The 14865-nt window shown below is 35.1% G+C and overlaps 3 protein-coding genes across 3 annotated transcripts; 2 read left to right on the top strand and 1 right to left on the bottom strand.

Annotated features, from left to right (window-relative positions):
• Nucleotides 1-984: 984 nt before the first annotated feature.
• On the top strand, nucleotides 985-5309 carry LOC133287827 (uncharacterized). The gene is made up of 3 exons (XM_061485511.1): nucleotides 985-1535; nucleotides 3187-3354; nucleotides 3473-5309. The coding sequence occupies exons 1-3, from the start codon at nucleotides 987-989 to the stop codon at nucleotides 5210-5212; spliced, it is 2457 nt and encodes an 818-aa protein (XP_061341495.1). The 5' UTR covers nucleotides 985-986; the 3' UTR covers nucleotides 5213-5309.
• A 248-nt stretch (nucleotides 5310-5557) lies between these two features.
• On the bottom strand, nucleotides 5558-5992 carry LOC133287831 (dolichyl-diphosphooligosaccharide--protein glycosyltransferase subunit 4A). Its single transcript, XM_061485515.1, has one exon. The coding sequence runs from the start codon at nucleotides 5990-5992 to the stop codon at nucleotides 5879-5881; it is 114 nt and encodes a 37-aa protein (XP_061341499.1). The 3' UTR covers nucleotides 5558-5878.
• A 6410-nt stretch (nucleotides 5993-12402) lies between these two features.
• Nucleotides 12403-14865, top strand: LOC133287833 (uncharacterized). Its single transcript, XM_061485517.1, has 5 exons — nucleotides 12403-12886; nucleotides 13227-13401; nucleotides 13530-13741; nucleotides 13895-14071; nucleotides 14471-14865. The coding sequence occupies exons 1-5, from the start codon at nucleotides 12695-12697 to the stop codon at nucleotides 14558-14560; spliced, it is 846 nt and encodes a 281-aa protein (XP_061341501.1). The 5' UTR covers nucleotides 12403-12694; the 3' UTR covers nucleotides 14561-14865.

The following is a 14865-nucleotide window of genomic DNA, read 5'->3' as shown; positions in this document are numbered from 1 at the left end:
AAGCAAGTTACAACGGCGATTAAAACAACATATATATCAAGAATTTAATTAGAAAGTGAATAGACTACACGCAACACCGGGATTCTTTTTAAACTACTTAATATTGGATTTAAATCCCACTTATATGGCTTCGCAGCAGTGAATACAATTTAATATTACGGTCGATAATTTATAACTCATGCTTTATTTGGATTATATAATTTTGGAAGCGTACGGCATTTTAACATGAGCGATAGACTTCACATGTTTGGAAACTAAAGCAAGGTTTTATTGAATTTTATTTTGGACAAATTGTACTGCTCATATAGAAAGACAACCCATCGTTATCGGAGGGTATCCCACTAATTTGGACTAATGTTATCTGATTCTTTTTTAAAATTTTATATTTTGCAAAGCACACATGAATTAATAGAAACATAACCATGAATGAGATCACCAGTAGACCATTTCTTAAGTGGTCCACCGTAAAAGCCACTCCACTTGGATCGTCTTTCTCTCATCACACTATTGTTCGTTTTTAAACGCAGTTGTTGCTGTCTATTTTGAGATGAATTAACTTTTCCAAAAACTTAAGTTATTAAGTAATGATATGGGAAAAAATATTTCGAAATTTTTTTTCTGCCATGTTCACATAAAAATAAGTGAATTCTATTACTTTTTTTTTTACCGTAGGATCCATTTACTTTTAAGTGAGAGTGTGATAGAAAAAACATTTCCGCAACAAAAACAAAAATATTAAACACAATAATATTGTAATATGACACGTTCTCACACTCAACAACCTTTCACACGTGAGAACTTTTTTTTTTTTTAAACGAACTAACTTTCTAAAGAAATTAATAAATGATGACTCATATATTTTATATTATATATGTTAACATATTTCTCAACCTCGTAGCAATGCCCTGCCATTTATTAAGTTAGGAAACACACTCACTCCTCAAATTACTCCCAAGTAAAGTAACAATCTTTCTTGTGCATAGTTCATGATGTCAAAAACAACAACAATTGCTAACACAAGGGCAGAGGTGCAGCGAGCTCGTCTAGGCTCTGCTCTAAGAACAGCCTTAGCATGCACCATAGTAGGTTGCATCTCCCTCTATGGCCCTGCACCTCTCCAACGCTACCTCAAATTCCCAGCTTTCTCTTATATGACAACAATCCTCATAGTGTCCGATGCAACACTTGGTGACACCCTAAGAGGTTGCTGGCATGTCCTTTTAGCAACCCTTCATGTTATGATCCTCTCCTTACTTAGCCTTCAGGTCATAGGACCTGACAACTTCACCAACGGAGTCGCTGCCCTGGCGGTGGCAGCTAGTGCTTTTGTGGTTGCGCTGCCGGAATCAACCCACTTGCTGACTAAGCGAATTGCATTTGGACAGCTAGTGAATGTTTATGTAAGCACAGTGATATATGGTGGACAAGAAGGAGTGGCCATGCACCCAATTCAAGTGGCATGCTCTACAGCCCTTGGAGCTCTTGCTTCTGTCCTGGCCATGTTGGTCCCATATCCTCGCCTTGCATATTATGAGGTAACTTTTGTTTTATCTTGAAATCATGCTAGATCGAATTTTAATGTAGTACTTGAAAAATGTTATGAACTGTTCGGTTATAACATAAATCTGATAGCCATATATACTTGGTTTTTCCTTTGTTGTTCAATGCACAAAGCATGTATATTTCTTTCATATTTCACAATAAACTATATATACGTTACAAAAGCAGAAGCAGTTTAGACATAACAAATAGTTCATCATCATACTATAATCAATTACTTGAATTACAAAATTATTATTGCTTTTTCTAGAGTGGTTTTATAAACTAGTCCATGTTAGCCTAACCCCTTCTTTCTTTCTAATAAATCTTTATGACCCTTTCATATTTTATTACGTGTCGGTATCAGATTTGGCACTCATAAGATTTGGTGTTTATTATTTTATGTGTAAGGCCAATTTGTCTGTTAGTGTTTGTGTCCATATGCATAAAGAGCGAGACATTTGGTTCATTCTGCTCATCATTTAGGAACAAGTGAACGGATGAAAAACAAGCCAAATAAATCTAAATTTGCTTTTCATGATGGCTTAGAAGCATCTATATACGTTGGAATTGGACACCTTCACGTTCAGTATTATAGTATTAATTTGATATTAGCAAGAAACATCTTTACATGTTATTATCACAACCAAATTATTAAAATTTTCACAATTTGTCATCAAACTATTCTTAATATAATTTTGGGCATTTGTATAATTATTAGAAATATCTTAATGGAACTTTGGATATTTGTATAATTATTAGACTTATCTTAATGGAACTTTAGATATATCTTAATGGAACTTGGATATTTGTATAATTATTAGGCATATCACACAAGCTCTTTTAAGTAAATTCTTAAAGCAATTTCCTACTAGATAGGAGCAATCTTGTCTCCTTGTTCATGTTCGCACGTGTTTGTGAGAGAGAAAGGAGAATTTAGCTGAGCGTACCCGAGCATGTGACAGGCAGAGGAACAATATAGAAAACTGAACGAATAAGAAAGACGTAGATGTTTGTTTGATATAACCTCTCTTTTATTCCCCTTTTGTTTTTTTCAATTATCTTTGACACTTGCCAGATATTACAATATTTTAGTAGCAAATTTAGCATCACTGAGAGAAATCCTAACATTACAAACAAATTTATGATTCTTTTCAGAAACTACTACCAGTTTTTCACATTTCTTTTCCCCACATTTCTTTTCACTCAACATCTAACATTATCTTGCAACAATTTTGTGAACTAATTTATGAAAGCAATATAAGCTTTACCTTCTGAATCAGTTCCTTTTGTTCTCATTGTCTCCTAACAAACAGGGTAATTATTTCGTATTCTATGCTAAATGCTAAGCATATGCACCGGTGGACACCCCAATACTCTATTTATTCCTTGTATTATTGCCTTCAACAGCTGCAAAATTAATTATATCCGATTCCCCCAATCCCTAAAGACTAAGGAGAGTACTTTGTTCTGTAATCCTGTGCATAGATAATATGCTAAGAGCTCAAACATAGCATATTTTTATTGGAGCTATAGGAAGTTCCCTGCAGATACCTTGCTTAGTTGTAAAAGTGCAAATTGTTATAATTATTGGTTTCATTCATCCACGATGACAAAAAAACACTTTGCACTTTCTCTTGCTTTCAGGAAAGGAAGTTCTATCGATTATACAAAGAGAATACTTCTGAGAGGTTAAACTGCAATATAGAGGCCATCTCTGCCTCAGACAACTCAGCTGCTGTTGGTTTCTTAACTCAAGCCAAGTTCCTCTCCACAATGGGAGCCAAGCTTCTCGAGAATATCAGAAGTAAACTGGTAAGCTAACCTAAACCTAAATCATGGCATTCAACATTGAACTTGTGCCTTCAGGCAATTGATTTCCTAGCAGTTATAGATGAGCTAAATGTTTGGTCTTGGTTTTTTCACAAAACAGGATGGCATGCATTGGGAACGGCCACAAAAGAAAATTTTCAATCCCCATTATGTTGACAGAGAAGAAGATCTGCAAGACTTGGAGATACCACTAAGAGGGATGGACATTGCTCTATCAAGTTATACTTCTTTTCCTGTTGGTGTCATTGATGATGAGCTCAGAGGTGTCTTGCTCAAATGCAAAGGACACTTCAGCCAAAAGTTAGATCAGCAAGCTAATTGTTTTGCTGCTGCTGATGCAACGAAAACTTCAGAGATTAAAAAAGAAATTTTGAACAAAAACCTAACCATAGCCTATAAAGATCTACCAACCTCATTCTTTTTATACTGTGTGCATCTTCTCCTAGAGGACCAGCCCATTGCAAAGAAAACTGACCACATGCTGGAAAAAACTCAGAAAAATGGTGATTCACAATGGAATTTCAGAAAGATCAGAGAGTTTGTAATGAACTTGATTCCCAGAAAGCACAACTTGGTATTCGCATTAAAGTCCTCGGTTTCATTAGGCATTGCTGTGTTACTTGGTTTGATATACAACAAGGAAAATGGATATTGGTCAGGACTCACAATCGCCATCAGTTTCGTGACTGGACGGCAACCAACATTCTCAGTTGCAAATGCGCGAGGACAAGGAACAGCAATGGGATCAATTTACGGGATCCTTTGTTGGTTCAGTTTCAAAAGATTTGTGGATGTAAGGTTCTTACCTATTTTACCATGGGTCGTTTTCTGTTCTTATCTTAGGCATAGTAGAATGTATGGGCAAGCTGGTGGGATTTCGGCAGTTATAGGGGCCTTATTAATCCTTGGTAGGAATCACTATGGCTCTCCAAGTGAATTTGCAGTTGCTAGAATCACCGAGGCCACAATAGGACTCATTTGCTTCATCATCGTCGAGATTCTTGCAAGTCCCTCGAGAGCTGCAACTCTAGCAAAAACTGAACTTTCTCAAAGCTTGAGAGCACTTCAAGATTGCATTGGCCAGATTGCCATTATTACTCCCAGCATTGGAGAGATGCCATCTTCGAGTTATCAAGCATTGAGAGAAGGACAGAAGAAGCTGAAATCTCTTGTGTGTCAATTAGAAAAGTTTACAGCAGAAGCTGAGTTGGAGCCAAATTTCTGGTTCCTTCCATTTCATAGTGTCTGCTACAGTAGGATGCTGGAATCTCTATCAAGGATGGTAGATCTCTTATTTTTTATGGCATACTCAATGGAACATGTCACGCGGTTGTCACAGAAGGCTGGAGTGTTTGGGGTAGATCTCCAAGATCGAGTAAATGAGAATATGGAGCATTTTAAGAACAAAGTTGGCCTCACACTGAAATGCCTTGAGGAAATAACAAGGATAAAGTCTCTTCGGGAAGTTGAAAATGAGTTGAAGAATAGAAATGTTCCTTTCGATACCGAGTTAGGAGAATATCCCAATGCGGATGCATTTAGGATCCTGAGTGGAGATGAAGAGGTCAATAGCATTACAGGCTCTTTTGTCCAACTTCTGGAGGAGATTGCTAACAAAACTCATGCCAACAAAGATGAAGAGATGATAAAAGGTCAAATGGTTTTTCATTGCAGTTGCTTGGGATTCTGCACTAGTAGCTTGACGAGAGAAACAATAAAGATTCAGAGTGAGGTAAAAGAACTACTTATATGGGAGAATCCCTCAAGTCAAACAAACTTCAAAAATATTTATTGTAAGATTAACGCTCTGCGTTCATGTAAATCAAGCACAGTGACTTAAAAGTGACCATAAGAAGAGACGTAGCCCTAGGAATTAACCAATAAAATGTAGATGGTATCTTCTATAAAACCATCCAATTGAAAAAAAATAAATAATAATAATAATAAATTGATCCTACTCCAACATCTGATGTTTGTAGCACCCAATAAGAAAATCCAATACTTGATGTAACATCAAACAACTCTGGAAGAAAGAAATTAACCAAATTCTTCAGGGCATATACATCGGGTAGCATCCATGGCAAACATATTAGTAAGCGACATCTTAGCCTGAGCTCACATATGCCATGCATGCAATGTTTCAGTCAATAAGTGGAAAAGGTTTACTTTGAAATTCCAAAGAAAAAGGGATAGAATACTATTGCTCATGTCATGATTCCACCAAAATATAGCAGCACATCATCCAGCAAAATCCTGTAATCTTACAGCAAATTCAACATTTTATTTGGTTTTTTAATGAAAGTTCCTTACTCGCAAAACTAAGCTTTTGGAAGCACGCATAAAGTATAGCAAAAAATGAATTGTTGTGCTCCAATGATATTTATGTAAGTTTTAGTAATAAGCTAACATTCGCATTCCCAAACTGAAGTTCATGATAATATCAAATTTTCCATTTACTAAGCATCTCAGTCTACAACATGAAAATCACATCTTCAACTAAGCATTCCTAGTTTCCTTCAAACTTTGGGTCAGCCATGACATAGTGGTATGCTATCACCAATACAAAGATGAAGACGCCAAGAAAATTGGCAAAGAAACCCAGATCTTGATCATCAATCATCTGTAACATCACAGTCAACAAAATCAACATATTTCAATGCCCTGGTTTGGTATATCAAAAAATGGATTTACAACATGAACATCACATCTAAAATTTATCCTAGTTCCCACTATACCGTCACGAGGACAAATACGGTGATGCCCAAAAAAAAAAAATGTTAAGAAATTGACTAACTCAAAAAAGATAATAGACTTCATATTGTTGTTTGTGTGGTTACTCGAGCAATTAACGTTTATTTTCTAATTGTGTATACAATGTTCTTGTTCCCAATCCAATCTTCAATCTTACGAATGAAAATTAAAAATAGATCTTCACAAATGAAACCGGATGCTTCAATTTTATTTACATTCCATTACCAGAAGACTAAGGAACATGCACACACATATATGATATATAACAGGAATAAAAAGCCCCGATCTGAAAACTGATGAAGAAGCATAACAGGGTGCAGCATATTTGCAAACGTAGAATCAGTGTTGGCATGGTAATGTTGATTTTAAAAATAATAATAGTAATCGAAAACGGAAATCGGGGAACGATCTCATCCTTAAGAATAAGGAAGGGATCCGAAACAAAATTGAGAATGAACTGAGCTTACCTTTTCACGCGGTGGCAGTGAATGTCTCCCCTACGTCACTTTTCACTAGCGCGAGTTTTGATGTCGTGCTTCCTAGGTTTCGCCGTGTTCTTCCCCTATAAACCCCTAACGCAGATAACAAGCAGATTAGTGTTCGCCTTTTTGACCATTTTGCCCCTCGCAATTTCCAAATTCCAAAACGCCCAAAAAAACCACGACTAAGAAATTATGAGTAAAACGCTTTATTTTTAAGTATTCATTTCGGAAATGGATCCTCTGGGTGAAAAAAAAAAACATGATACGGGTCATGTGGAAGATCGCAACCATATAAAGATAAATCAATCATTACGATTTGTTAACTATCTATTTTAACATTTTTTCTCTCTCCTCCTTTATTACCATTGATACACTTTTGTATGGTTATGAATCCCCGCATGACATGGTCATGTGAATTTTCAGATGAGAGGATCCAGATCCATTCATTTCTGACTTTATCATCCTAAAAATGAGAAGATTTTTTATTTTATATGTACTTTATTATTGTATGGAATCTTTTATTTATATTACAGATTATCAAATTATTAATTTATTTTTAAAATGATAGCTTTTTTTCATTCAAAATTTAATTATTTATATATATTTTTTAATCTCCTCAACTAATTCATCATTCGGACTAGTCTATTGTCGAACTTTATATAGGGGACAACTCTCCCAAATTCCAAGACCATTTTTTTCATTCACAGGTCTCGAATTCGAGATCTCTGCTTAAGAGACACAAGCTCCTTACCACTTATGCCGAATTACTTATACTTTTAAAATGATTTTTTTAATATTTTATTTTTAATTAATTTTTTCTCCAAATCTCGATTGTTCATATTTTTAAATAAAATTATTTTAATTTTTTCTATTTATACTTAAATTTCCCATTTTTTCCAAATCTCAATCGCTTCACTCTATATATTTTTATTGCCAAGCTGGCTAAAGCACCCTTCTAAGATTGTTGGACAAAAGAATTGTCTACTTAAAACTAATTGAATAAATTTTTTCAAACTAATATAGTCAAACATGTCACTGGTACTGACGGGTCTAGTCTTGTCAATGATCCTGACATGATTAATGTCATGTCAGCGCCACGTAGGCAATCTCATCCCCCCCTTTTTTTTTACGCAATGACACTTCATTTGTACTATTTTATCTCCCACAAACATAGTTTGAATTGGCAACAATAGTTCCATAATCACAAGAGCGTTTAAACCCAAAAGCTCCCAAGTTCTTTTTGAACCAACATCATGAGTTGCAACACTGTGTCATCGATTTCTTGGCCTAGTTTTCCCACGGTAAGCCTTTGAGGCAACGATTTTTTCATAGCAAGATCAGTACTTTAGGTCTTTCTATAAAAAAAACGTTGTTATACGTTATTGTCTATGCGCGTTGATGAAGAGGAAACCACTGTCATTATTTGTTACTATTAGATAGTTGAAAAGTAAGAAAACAAATTAAATAACATCATTTACATAGATAAAACGTGTCAATCGATGGCATATGTTGTAGCTCATGGTGTTGGTTCGAAAAGAACTCAGAAGTTTCTTGAGTTAAACACTCTTGTGATTGTGGTACCATTGTTACAAATTCTAACTATGTTTGTGAGAGATAAAATATGCCAAATGAGGTGTCATTACGTAGATCTTAAAAAGTATTGTGAAATAAAAAAATCATCTGATTTGGATACCCAAGTCACAAGTTATGACCTTTCGAAGTTTTACGATGACGGGACTGCCTACGTGACGCTAACATGGCATTAGTCCTGTCAGGATCATTGACGAGACTGGTCTTGTCCGCTTTAACTGAGCAATTTCATTGTCCAACAATCTTACAAAGGTGTTTATGCCTTGCCTAGCTGCTTCTAGTATTTGGATCCATCTAGTGACCTCTTTAAAGATTCTTCAATTTTTTTCTCTTCTTACCTGGGGACTTGGATCGACAACAACCTCATCACTGCCTATTGTTCAAGTTGCGTGACATATTCATGAGTGCTTGTTGGTTGTGGTTGTGGATGAACATAGAGAATCATGATACTAACTATACTTATCATAAAGCAAGCTTATAGATGAGTAAATCTTCAGTGCAACGGATGTAGGTACATCTTTATCAAGAAAGAAAGAAAAAATAGGGATGTGAAAGGAAATAATTATAAAGGTAAGAGTAGTATAAATTTATTACTTTTTTTTTACATATTTGATAAAGGATGTATCGAGTGGTTGATAATCCATAGTAACAAAAATAAGAGATCCAAATAAGTTGAACCTAAAAATTTAACCTATAGCGGCCTGCGAACTCTTATAGAGAGAGATATTCTTTAGTTGTTTCTCTAGAATGGCTAGGTTAAACTGAACAAAGTCGGCCTTATAATTTTGGGCCAATTTGGTAGCTTTGGATATAAAAATGAATAAGATAAAAGAGCTGCATAAAAGTATAAAATAATATGGGTATTATAAGCTTATTGGTATTTGATGTGCATTAGATAAGAAGAATAATAGAATAATATTATCATTTCGATATTTGAGGCGAACCATATAATATTATGATATGGTATAAATAGATAAAAATATTAATTTCAATAGAATTTTATATGTTTTTTAAAAATAAAGTTCAAACTACTTTTTGTAAATTATTTCCATATTAGTTGTTATCTTAAATTATTAAAAAAATTAAAATAATACATTAAAATACGTAAATAACTTACAAAAATTTTCAAAATAAAAAAATATTTTCATCGTATAAAGTTTTAAAAATTAAGTTCTAAATTGATTATCAATTTATGGCCAATAGTTACTGACAGTGGCTGGTGCAGTCGTTGCAAGTATGGGTGGTTAGTTGAAGTGGTGATGTCGCGATAGTGTTTATCGGTGACAATTATGGTGGCTAATGATGGCAGCAAGGGCGATTGGTACTTGGTGGTTGGGGGTGGCGGTGACTAGAGGTAGTGGTTGGTTGGTGGTGGTGACGGTGGCCAATAGTTGCAGCAACTTAGAGGTGGTAGGGCGTGTAACCCGCCCCGCCTCGCCAACATATTAAAAAAATGAAATTTTTTCAAAAGCTGTACTCTTCATAGATGTACAAGGTATCAAATGATGAAAAAAGAAGTGTAAAAAATCAATAATTAATATTTTTATTAAAAAAAATCACTAGGGCAAGTCAACCCGCCTCGCTGTGGGTTGAACCCATTTTGACCCGCCCTTAAGGGGGGTGGGTTCAAGCGGGTTGGAAATTCCTACAAAATGGCAGGTTGGACCTTTTTTGCCACCTTCAACAATGATGGTGGTGGTTGGCTAGTGATAAATCGAACGAGGGTGGTGGCAGTGCCGACAGTGACTAGTGGCAATTGAGGTGGTTGATTGATGGCAATGATGTTTGGTACCAATGTTTAGTGGTAGAGGGTGGCAGTGCCCTGAGGTTGTAGTGGTTGGTGAAAGTGATAGCAGCGTCGACAGTAACTGATGGCAATTGTAGGGATTGGTTGATGGAGGTGGTGGTGATGGCTAGTTGTGACATGGCGATTGGTGCCTGGTGGTTAGGGGTTCTGGTAGCCGATGATAATGGTGGTGGCTGGTAGCTCATGGTGATGGTTGGACACTATGTAGCGGGTCATAGAGGAGGCCAATGGCTGGCAACAACTGTGGCTGGTCGGTGGCAATGGCTAACTCTCACGTACCTAGCAAAGTTTGTAAGAGAATAATATAAAACTATATTTGACATGAGAGGTATGTGAAAAATTGCTATCTTTTCCTGACAATTCCTATCTTGAATCCCCCGTCGAAGATAATCTATCATGCATGTTAAATTTATTATATTCTCGTGGTTCACCAAATAATAGATAAGAATATGATACAGTAGCCTACCTTATTGTATCCTCTATATCTGACCACCAAATGCACCCTTAGAATTGAAAATTTGCTTCTTCCTCTCCTAAAGTTAGATCTGTTAGTGCGTGTTTGGATCATTTCTTTTTTAAGCTAAAAGTCACTTATAAGAAGCTAGACCAAACAAGTTTTGAGAAAAATTCTTATGATGAAAATCTCCTTTTTTATAATGAAGAAAAAAGTTAAAAGTCAAAAGCTCCTAGGAAGTGCTTTTTTTTAAGCTCTTATTAGCTTTTCTTGAATTGTGTGCTTTTGTTTTAAATGAACAGCTATAGAGATATAGAGAGAGTTTTATTGAAATAAGTGTTTTTAAGTAACTTTTAAGCTAAAATTTTTATGTAATCACCAAATAGCTTTTAATTTTTTTTAAGTTTTTTTTTTAGTTTTAACTTATAAGTACATTCAAGCTTAAAAAAGAAGAATCCAAACAGATTTTTAATCAGTGGTTGTAGGGAAGGAGTCTCTACAATTTTGTTTTCATTTTCTTAAAACTTCTTTAGGGAGATTACATATGCCAAATGTTTTATTGTAAGATTTTTTTTATGATTTTCTATTGAGAAAATTAAATTTAAAACTGATTGATATATATTTTTTATATCGATCAAGGATAAAAACACTTACGTAAAAACAATTGCAATGGACAACGGTTTATTATTTAAATAACACGTATACACATCTATTTTAACAGAATCGAGAAGAGCACATACGATAAAACTAGTTATTGGTAGAAATATGAAGTTTTCTTTTGTTACTTTACTTAGTGTTTGGTTGAAGGTTTATTTTGGGATTGATAGAAAAGTGTAAGTGGATATTAGAAAATACCACGTTTGATTTAGGTTTTTTCAAAAAATACCAGGCAAATAGGATAGATGGAAAAATGACTTTTGTGTTGATTTTTGGATGAAATTCACTGTTACAGAATACCACTTGAGATGTGGTATTTTGAGATAATTGGGGAAGTGAAAAAATAGGTGCAAAGTTTCTCCCGAACATAGATTTTGCATATTTAAATAAATTTCTCTGGTAATATTTGGGTCAACCAAACAATTTTTTTTACATTTTCTTATCAAACTCACTTTCTAACAATTTCTCTATTAATTACATTTTCCTAGTAAATAAAAATTTCTCCCAAACCAAACAGAAGTTTGTTATTTTTAGTTCTTAGCATTTTAAAGTTTGGTTTTAAGCGTGCAAATTTTCATTGGACTCTAGTAGTTCATAAAAGCAAATTTCCAAATTTCATGCATATGAAGTGTATGTCTTCCTCCCAAACCAAGAGAAAGCATTGAGTTTATTCACTTTATTGATTTGAATACGAATGCACTTCAGTGAGGAATTATACTTATTAATGGAAAAATTATGAAAGTCAAATTCACTTATTTATAATCTAGGAAGCAAATACTTGTATCTTATAAAATTTTAAACCTTTAATTTCCTTATCATCAGTTATAATTCTTTACTCTATTCTCTAACCCCTCACTTGATATAAATCCCATGTTTCCATGTTTATGCCAGAGCGTTGTTTCAACTTAGATCTAACATATTGCAATATAGAGTGGAAACTGATTGAAATATAGAGTGGAAACTGAAAAAGAATATCAGAGTGGGATACAAATTTTTTTTTTCCCAAAAAATAAATAAATGACAAAAGAGGGAAAAAAAAAAGTGTACTGCAGTAGCCCAAGAAGCAAGAAATTGATCCAAATCCAACTGCTAATGGTCCGAATCAATAACAGTCGCAAAGAAAAAGTAATACCAAAGAAGGCAAAATTAACAGGTTTCAACTTCCAAGATCCAACTTGCCATTGTCTCTACTAATAATATAGTACTTTTCTTGCGTCTACCGTAACTGTAAACTTTGAAAAATGCAATTTATAAAAGGCCTCAAGGTTATGTAATCAAGGAGCCCCATCAATCTGAACCCCACCACCACCACCACCATCTTCACACCATCCTTCATCAAACCCTGGTCCTTATTAATATATTATTCAACATCTCACCAAACAAATAGTAACTCCATTCATCCAAAAGCCAAAAAATTGACACAAAACAAAACAGAGCCTTGAACTAACACAAAATTACATAACTTGTATATGTGGGGGCTCTGTTCTCATACCTAGTTTCGTACAAAGACACATAATATTGTCTGGTTTATAACAGTGCTAGGTTTGTATTGTTGGGTAGAGTGAAAGGGTTAAGGTGGCCATGTCTGCTGGGGTTTGTGGTAAGAGGGTAGGCTATGAAGAGATCTTTGGATCTTCTTCTCCGCCGCAGTGTTCTTCTGTCAAGAAATCCAGAAGATCTAGTTATGGTTCTCCGAACCGATCTGAAATCGGTTTTGCCTCTGACAATTCTGTCTCAGTATTGCTTCAAATGTTCCCTGCTTTAGACCCTGAGGTGCGTCAGTGCTTCTGTTTTTTCATACTAATAGGTAGTTCCATTGCAGATGCAGCTTGATGATGCTTTTTGAAGATTCTAGAACTTTTAAGTGAAACTTAAGTTTCCATAATTTCATCTGATGCGTGTGTGCATTGTTTTAAAAACAGAATTTTCTTTTGTGTGTGTGTGTTTTGTCTTATTTTGTATATAACTGCATAGCAATGATGGGTTGAACAAAAAGGGACCGAGTTACGTACTTATTCCACCATTTCTTTGCATTTGTTAAGGAGGGTGATTTTCAAATTCGAACCTTTGGGAGATAAATACCGGATTAACTGTTGTTCATGTTTCATATTAGGTTGTGGAAAGAGTCTTTAGGAATAAAAATTGTAAGATTGAAGATGCCATTGAGTGCTTGGGTGCACTTTCTTCCGGAGACATTCACGGATTTGGAAGAGACAAATCTCAAAACACTGATTCTGCTGTGAGTGGCAATTATTGCGGTGTCATTTTGGATCAAAATCAAGCTACATGTAAGGCATGCAGATTGCTTCTCTTTTTGACTGCTTATTTACTTGGCTTTTGCACATACATATATATTTTCATTAGGATATGTTTATGCTTTCGGCTCAGATTGCTTTCCCTAGTTCTAATTCACCAGGTAGTGGAATGCGGGAGGAGACAATCGAAGGGAAAAATTGTGTCAATTCAACACCTAGTTGTGGATTTTCTCAAGATGGGATGAATTGGGTAGATTTATTTGTGAATGAGATGATGAATGCAACAGACCTTGATGATGCTAGAGGACGTGCTGCCAAACTTTTAGAGGCTTTTGAACAATGTATAAGTGTGCAAGCAAGAGTGTCAGAGGAGGTAGCCAAGCATCTCTACCTATGCTTTTCATTTCTAATTTTTCTATCTATTGTAAAAATACACCGCATTCCGTTCAACCTTTAAAGAGGTAGAGATTAGTGGTTTTCTTCCCAGATAATCATCATCCTCATTGCTTTTGTGTCCATGGAGCAGATGAAGCATGCTTCTCTGAAGGAACATTTGCAGAACCTGTTAAATGACAACCAAATTTTGAAAAAAGCAGTTGCCATCCAACATGAACGCAGTTTAGAGCAAGAGGAGAAAACAAAGGGAGTGCAGCATCTTAAGAATGTCCTAAACCAGTACCAAGAAAAAGTACAAAGCTTAGAGGTGATTTCTTTACCTGGTTATAGTTTTTTGTTGATCTTGGATGAATTTGGTCCTCATTCACTTTGCTCCAGAAGGTATAATACAAATTGAATATGCTTTGTTTTGAAAAATACTACTTATGTAACTGTTGAAAAAACAACTGTGCTCAAGTAAGTGCTGTAATTAAACTCCCACAGAACCTTAAGTTTAGCTGTGCACAGTTGTGATTAGAAGAATCATGTAAGTAGTGTTACTCTTCTTTTGAAACTCTAACAATCATATGTAAGTTTGCTCTAAGCCGTTCCTCTAATCGGATGGAATTTTTAGTTGTAATAGAACAATAGTGCCCTTGCTTAGATGCACAAATATTAAGGGGGAAAGCAATAGATATGGCCTTTTAATGGTTTTTTATTAATGCAGCTGAACAATTACGCATTGAAGGTCCATCTCCAGAGGGCTCAAGAAAGTAGCTCTATTTCTGGGAAATTTCTCCCTCCAGACATATTTTAGGTTTTTTTTTTCTAAGTCCATCACAATTTGAAGGGTTTTGAGGCGTGTCTGGATGCTTGGATGTGCTCATTTTCGTGCCTTCGTTTTAAGGGAGCTAATATGCGTTTTTCTTATATATGATATGATGTTGATAGGTAATTCTTATATTTTACGCACACTTGTATTGTAGTATATGTTTAGTTTTTGGAGGGGGGAGGGTAAAGGTAAATCGAAGCCTCACTGAACCTCGAGTCTGTTATTCTTGCCGACTTTTTTTATTTATTTAAAATTGTCGATATAAAGGCTGTATAAATTATGGTGCAATT

This window comes from Gastrolobium bilobum, unplaced genomic scaffold, assembly GCF_033153095.1.
Source record: "Gastrolobium bilobum isolate Gb01-03AN ecotype WA unplaced genomic scaffold, APGP_CSIRO_Gbil_v1 utg7986, whole genome shotgun sequence".
Lineage (NCBI taxonomy): Eukaryota > Viridiplantae > Streptophyta > Magnoliopsida > Fabales > Fabaceae > Gastrolobium > Gastrolobium bilobum.
Note: the sequence above shows the minus strand (reverse complement) of the source record. Positions and strands in the feature narration are given on the sequence as shown.